This window comes from Cavia porcellus, unplaced genomic scaffold (genome assembly GCF_034190915.1).
Source record: "Cavia porcellus strain 051 isolate PalLab524CR breed Dunkin Hartley unplaced genomic scaffold, mCavPor4.1 scaffold_46, whole genome shotgun sequence".
Taxonomy (NCBI): domain Eukaryota; kingdom Metazoa; phylum Chordata; class Mammalia; order Rodentia; family Caviidae; genus Cavia; species Cavia porcellus.
In genome coordinates this window covers 1,618,711-1,626,550 of record NW_026947529.1, presented here as the reverse complement: position 1 = coordinate 1,626,550, position 7,840 = coordinate 1,618,711, and the positions used below count along the sequence as shown (strand labels likewise).

Below are 7,840 nucleotides of genomic sequence, written 5' to 3'. Positions count from 1 at the left end.
ACTTGAGGGATTTGAAGGGATGTCCCTCAGCCAGCTGATAGAGATAGCACAGAAGGTTTTCAACAAAAGGGAGACCCTACTAGAAGCCACAAATAAAAAGATGACTATTTGGAATTGCTTGGTGGAAAAGAAACTAAGAGATTGACTAGCATTGGGAAAAAGGAGGTTAAAGGCCAGTGGCCTCCTTTAGATAAAGAACAATGTGCATATTGCAAAGAGATGGGACATTGGCATAAAGATGGCCCAAAGTTAAAGGTCAAGCTATAAAAAGAGACAAAGTCCCTGTTGTCTCAACAATGAGGAGGTCAGGGATCGACACCACCACCCCCCCCCCCGAGCCCTGGATAACTCTTCAAGTGGGAAAGCAATTGGTGGACTTCCTGGTCAATACAGGAGTCACATATTCTGTGCTGACCCTACCTTTAGGAAAGATAACCAAGAGTTCATTCAATGTAATCAGAGCCACAGGGAGATGAAAATTGTACCCAAAAGTGACAGCTAGTTTTGCTTGACCTGGACATATACTGGTCCAAGATGATTTTCTATCAGTTCCTGAGTGTCCAGACCCTCTCTTGGGACGAGGCCTCCTCCATATATTGCAAGTGCATATTGACTTCTTTACACCTGAGCCAACACTAAAACTGGGGGTGGATACAATTCTGGACTCAGAAGGCATCAGAGTGCTAGCTCTTGTCCCAGTAGGAGAAAATTACTGCCTACTGGGAAATTTTTCGAGTGTACCTGAGCCATTATAAACTGACCTAGAATTAAAATTGTTAAGCAAATGGAAGCAGGAAATCCCAGAAGTTTGGGCAGAAACCAACCCCCCAGGGCTAGCAATTAACCAGCTGCCCCTTGTGGTGGAGCTCCTACCCTAGGGACACCCCATTTGCAATACCCGTTAAACCTACAAAGGGATCAAAGCCTGAAAAGGGATCAAAGTCCACATTCAGAGATTAAGAGACAATGGTATCTTAATTCCTGTGTCTCTCCAAGGAATACACCTCTACTTCCAGTCCAGAAGCCGGGACAAATGACTATCGCCTTGTACAGGATTTCCGAGAGGTTAATAGATGAGTACTGACTCTACATCCAACAGTGCCCTCTTCAATCCGGAGAACAACTGGTACTCCGTTTTGGACCTCAAGGGTGTGTTCTTCACTCTGCCCCTCGCACAGGTGAGTCAACTCCTTTTTGCCTTTGAGTGGACTGACCCAGATTCAGAAGTGAAGGAACAGCTGACCTGGACTCACTTACCTCAGGGCTTTAAGAACTCGCCCACACTTTTTGATGAGGCACTAGCCAGAGATCTTTTGAGATTTAGGTAAGAACACCCCAAGATAGTGCTCTGTATGTGCAAGAGTTGTTGGTAGCCTCCTCTTCATTAGAGACTTGTCGAGAGGCAAGCAAGGAACTGTTAAAGACTTTGGGGCAATTAGGCTATAAAGTCTCAGCTAAGAAGGCCCAGTTGTGCCACAAGTCTGTGATTTACCTGGGCCACAAGTTACAAGAAGGCAAAATAATTTTGTCTAGAGAAAGAGTCCAAGCCATATTACAGATACCAACCCCAGAAACTACGAAACAAGTACGCAAGTTTCTGGGAGCTGTCAGGTACTGTAGGCTGTGGATTCTAAATTTCATTGAAATGGTTCACCTGATGTATGACTCTCTTAAGGGAGAGACCCAAAAGCCATTAAACTGGACCAATGACTGCGAGCAGGACTTCTAATAGCTCAAACAGGCCCTGACCGAGGCTCCAGCCCTGGGACTCTCTAATGTTACCAAGCCATTTATCTTGTTCATAGATGAGCTCATAGGCATTGTAAAAAGAGTCTTGACTCAAGACATTGGCCCTTGGAAGAGGCTAATAGCCTACCTCTCTAAGAGACTCGATCCAGTAGCAGGAGGGTGGTCCCCATGCCTAAGAATCCTAGCCCCTGTGGTGATGTTACTCAAGGAGGCTAAAAGACTCACTCTTATACAAAAGATTTCTGTGGTGACCTCCCACAGTTTAGAGACTCTTCTCAAAACCCCTCCTAAAAAATGGCTCTCAAACGCTAGAATTTTACACTATCAGGCTCTGCTGCTAGACCAAGAGTCAGTAGATTTCAAGGCTTCTGCAGCTTTAAACCCAGCCACCCTTATGCACGATGATGACCCAGAAAGTCAACATACACCTCTCCATGAGTGTGCTGACATCCTCGATCTACAACAGAACCTATGGGCTGATCTCACCAATCAGGGTTTGGGAGATGCCAACAACTATTTCATTGATGGAAACTTCTTCATCCAGAATGGCAAATGAGTGGCTGGCGCAGCAGTGTCCACCGAAAAGGAGGTACTCTGGGTTAAGATCTATTGCACTGGATATGACCCTGGAGTTAATATTAACATTCTATATAAACCACCAGAAAAGCTCCTGTAGTTCAATACAAAAGGGAATGCTGCCCAGTGGTGGTCCCTACTCCAATAAAGGTGCCAATGTCCATTCCATGCCGATTCTGGAGGTGCACTCCAATGCTTCCAGTGCCTGAAGCCCTTTGTAATGGAACTCTATATGATACAAACCAACCCCAAGTAAAAATGTGCATGTGGAAAAAGAAAGAGGACATCAAATATTGGATCAAAGTTGAGGTGCCTGGTCCAGATCAACCCCATTCCAACTTGCAACCACTAAGAGGCCACAAGAAACTGGCCCAGTGAAGTCTAGACAGGAACTTACACCCTCGTTAGTAACTGGTGCTGAGCCTGAAACCCCCATGCCACACTCAATGATGGAGATATTCCAAACCCTTAGAAATAGTAGCTGAGCTAATTAATGGCTCCATTGACAGTGGTCTGACAATCCCGTGTTGTCTATGTTGTCCTCTGAGCCTCCCTTCTACAAGGGTTACATCACAGTCACCAGTAAACTAGCCACCAGATGTGATATATTTCTCCCTCAATCTCTGTGGAAAAGTACCAATCTAGTGGGTTTAAATGGGCCCTAGATATATCACTGCAGCCACACGGCTCCTGAATATTGTGATCTCTCCCATTCCTATCGCATTACAGGGTCTGGTAATAATACTCCCATAGTGGCCCCAGCCAGCCATTAGTGGGCTTGTACTTTGGGGTGGTACCCCTGTATTGCTTCAAGAAAGTTTGTTATTGACCAGAATGAAGTTTGTGTGCTCACCCAGATCCTGCCTAGAATTTACTGGCATTCTGAAGAAGAAGAAAATAGGGCCCTCATCTCTACCAGCCACCAAATAGATAAGAGAAGTCCAGTTCTTCCTATTATGGCTGGAATCAGTATATTCTCAGCCCTCAGGTTGGGGGCTGCCTCCCTGGGAGTTAGTACACACCGTTACCACATTTTATCCAAACGGGTAGATGAAGGAATGAAACAAATTCACAATGCCATTGAGGCCTTAGAAAACTCAATCGGTGCATTAGCTGAAGTAGCTCTCCAAAATCGTAGAAGGCTAGACCTCCTATTAGCTGAAAAATGAGGATTGTGTTTGGCATTAGGGGAAAAATGTTGCCTGTATGCTAATAAGTCTGGGATAGTAAAACAAAATTTGGCTGAGCTCCAGAAATGTCTACAGGGAAGAGAAAAACTAAGACAAGGATCTCTGCAGTGGATGGAACAAATGTTCTCCCTCCCACCATGGATGACTAGTATAATAGCGATGTTAGCTGGTCCTCTTGTTATGATTCTAGTATTAGATACTCTAGGCCCCTGCATAATCAATAAGCTATGTATATCAGATAGTAGATGCAAAACATAAAATTAATGATGGTTAGACAACAAGCATATGGGCATGTTCCCAGAGGCACTTAAGTAATAATAGAATAATAAGGCCAAGGATTTGGCCTATGTTACAACATCAGAGGGGAATGTTATAGCCTAGCTTTAACATTGTGCCTTAATTCTGTTCTGTATGCGCTACACTGCCTTCCCCTTCCCCCTCCCACCTTTCCCCTTCCTATCTATCTAGGTTAAGTTTCAATTTCCTGAAAGGCCATAAAAGCCTTAGGTTTCAGTTTCTTATAACCCCCTCCTTACTCGGTGGTCTATAATAAAATGTGTTGTTCTTTAGAAAATGCTTAACTTCAAGGAAATTTCAGGAAGTTTTGTAAAGCCCAGATGCTATCTAACTGTGTCAGTGATTACAACATTTCTGTGATTTTCAGCTTTAAAAGCCTCTTCCCCCAACTGTGAGGTGTGCGGTCTTTGGATCGATCCTAAGGAGACTGTGCTCCCAGGCATGGAAATAAAGTCTTTGCTCCCCAAATTTTAATTTCTTGCTTCCTTGGATTTTATTCTGTTGTCCGAGCTATCACATTGTTTTTCTCTTTAAGAGGCATGTAGACATGGTTACTGCGTCTGCACATTCAGGTCTGGCTTGCTTCAGCTGTGCCTCTAGCAGTGATTGTTGTATTTAGTTTTTTTTTTTTTTTTTTTTTTTGTCTTTTTCATTTTTATCAGTACCGGGGATCGTACTAATGACTGCCTGCTTGCAAAGCAGGTGCTTATGCCACTGAGCTAAATCTTTAGCCCCCGTATTTAGTTTTTTTACATTGATTCCTTTGAGGGTCCATTTCCTCTCTGACTGTATATCAATTTCTGTGTACCTTGGCCTCCTGTAGTAAAATCACAATACTATTTGAATGGACAAAGTGATATTTATATATTTAATAAAATATCATTTAATAGGGGCCTGGGTTTTAGCTCAGCAGGCAGAAGTACCTGCCTGGCCAGTGCCAGGTTGTTAGTTTGATCCCCAGTACCTAAAAAAAGTGATTTAAACTGCAAGGAAAGAAAATAATTTCATTTGTGAAGAGATGAACAAAATTTTCAATTAAATCTTTCAATGGCAAATTAAACAGTAGTAATAGTGATATTTAGAATCTAAGGCTGTTCAGGCTGGGCATTGAACTCAGTGGTACAGGCACCACCCAGTCAAGCACAAGCTCATTGTGATAACTCAGACCCTGGAATAATATTTAAGGAATCAAGATATTAAAATTTAGGGAGCAAAGGCTTTATTTTAGGCCAGGCCTAGTGACACAGTCTCCAGGAGCCAATTTGCAGACTGCACACCTCCCAGCTAAAAGGCAGGCTTTTATCTTGTAAAACTGCAAACAGCTGCTGGTCTCACAATATAAGGAGGGTGGCTGGGGTGCACTACAGAACAAGATCACAGCGATTACATTGGGAAGAGCAAAGTTCAGGTAACAAGATTTTCCTGCAAACAAGCAAGATTTCCTGTAAACAGGAATCAATTCTGTTTCCTTCAGCAGAGAATAGAGAAGTCTAGTAGCAATTAACAACCTTTGTTAGCTTATTTTAGCACTACATCTGTTATTTGTAGAGGGCAGCAATGGTTAACATATCAATTAGGTAAGATTTTAAAATTCTTTACAGAAGAGAGCATTGATTAACATATCAATTAGGTCACCCAGATGGAGAAGGAAAACATATACATGGTACCGACATGTTACAGGGAATTTGCTATAATTCAAATATAATGAAGCTATTTTTTCTAGAGTATAACAGTCATGAGTTCAATCCCTCGTACCAAAAAATTTTTTCTACAATTCTCAACCATGTAGTTCTATGAGCACAATTATTGAAATTGATATTTGTTCATTCAACGGCTCAATTTTTCTTTTTCACTCTACAAAATATCCACAGATAACATGGTAAATACGATGAATGATATACTGTCCTTTATACTATGGGTATTTGCTGAGAGTTGTTTTTAGTTTTTATTTTTCCACATACTTGAAAGCTGAAAATGTTTTGTGATGCTAGGTAGAGAAACTGTAATAATTATTTTTTTCATTTTAAACATATATTTCACTATATCCATTAAGTACATTTTATTTGCTACAATTATGCTAAGAAAAGTTGATAAATGATTCTTAAGTTTATGGGCAGATGAGTTAGTTAGAAATACAGGCAGTCAGACAGTGATATAGGGGAATGAAACTGCTGACCTACTATGTTGGGTATGAGTTTAGGTTCTCTAAAATTGAAGAATGAATAATTAATAACAATGGAAGTAAGATCAGAATATACTTTTTGTGAGAAAGAAATTGAGAGGATTTTGCTCTAGATGGGATATTTCAGCACTGGGAGATGGGACCAGGGGTCTCTTTCCCCTCTCCTATGCAACTTACCTGTGGCATGAAAAGAGTCCCAATCAGCTACTTGCACACCAGCAATGCCATCTTTAAGCACCACCCAATGGAAAGCTATATGTATGCCCACACATGACATTTTTATTTTGTATTCTCTCTTTTAGCACGCCAAAAAATCCTATCATTTGGTTCCCTGACCACTAAGGCAGATTGAGTGGCTCCTGGGAATCCCTCTCATTTTGAGTCCCTCTTCCTTAAAACCACCTCTTTCTTCCTCTGGGACAGTATACTTGCCACTGCTAATATGCATACAACAGTAACCTTACACACTGAACATGGGTGAGATACCGTCTGGGTTTTTTGTTTGTTTGTTTGTTTCTGTTCCTTAGCAAGATTGTGACAGAAAACCCACCCTGACATCCCCAACCAGGGTTACTAGTTTCCACATTCCTTAGGCCACATGGCTGGAGGTAACACTGAGATTTTTGTGTGCTGAGATCCTGCCCTGCTCTCATGCTTACCTGCCAAGAAGAATGGGTGTTGGAATTTTGCCTGTCACACTTTCAAAATAGATTATGATCTCTTATGTTGTGTGTGACTGAGCACAGCTTCCATGTTCCTTGGGGGAGCTATAGCTCTTAGTTCCTGAGGTGAAATTGTTCTCTCAGCTCCCTTATAATTCGGTCATGGGGACCACTTCCTGTCCTCCTGAAAACACCCCTTTGTGGTGCCTGGTTTGTAACCTTGGTGCTTTGGGCCTCTAAAAGGCTACAACAACCAAAAAGCTAGTCTTTTATTTATGCTTTTGTCAAAACGGTCAAAAGTTGGCCAAAACCCTTCATTTTTAGGCCTTCTTCACTTTAAGGACATGGTTTTCTCTCACTCTGTCTTCTGTGATGGCCCAAATACTCCTGGCTCGCTCTGCTCCACCAGGATTTCTCCCTTCCCCTCACTTAAGATGTGGCTTCTGTCTTTACAGCTTCTCCCCATATCTTTCATACCAAATCCCACTGATTTCTCAGCCAAAGGTTTCTATGCCCCCTGTGTCATCCTCTCCTCCTCCTTTACCCCCAGGGTCTCCAATCCTCTCTCTAGGGTCTCCAATCTTCCCCCTAGTGTCTCCAATCTTTCCCCTATGGTCTCTAATCCTTCCCCTAGCATTTCTCACAAGGCTCTCACTTCTCAATCCCCCTGCCCTAGCCGTCTGTCCCATCTGAGTGTTCTTTTTCTCCTTCCCCTGCATCACCATTTTCTCTGCCTGCCCACCATACTCAGTCTCTGGCATTGCAGACTTCTGGCAGGCCAAATTCTTGCCAGCACCCATGTTGATTACACACATGCACCTGCTGGGCTCATCTCTACTGCTATTTTGGGACCAGGGTGGACCTAAATGATTAAGTAATATTTGTGTTCGTTCTTTTTAACTTTCTGAGCTACCTCAGGTTAACCATCAGTTAGGGTCTTTTTCTGGTATTCTTATTTCAAGAGATATCTATTAATTGATCTATAAGAAGGTTCACTCTACTCTATTTATGATAGTTCAAGTTGGCCAAATATATTTGAGTTAATTCTAATTTTATAAGATGATTATCAGTTTATATATCTGTTGTCAATTTGTCCAGTTGTCTGCTCTAATAGCAGCTTTTTCTTTTTATTTGAGCTCAACAACTTTTCCCTCAACATTTATATTTTCAAATCATGTAATAAA

At 42.0% G+C, this 7,840-nt stretch overlaps 1 protein-coding gene across 1 annotated transcript in view; it reads left to right on the top strand.

The window, feature by feature from the left end:
- Positions 1 to 1,073: 1,073 nt before the first annotated feature.
- Positions 1,074 to 7,840, top strand: part of LOC134474953 (zinc finger protein 709-like) — a gene marked incomplete at its 3' end in the record, with an annotated part of 53,237 nt that continues 46,470 nt past the window's right edge. Inside the window, exon 1 of the mRNA XM_063244028.1 lies at positions 1,074 to 1,178. Within this exon, the coding sequence (XP_063100098.1) occupies positions 1,074 to 1,178 (105 nt within the window). The remainder of the gene's footprint in view (positions 1,179 to 7,840) is intronic.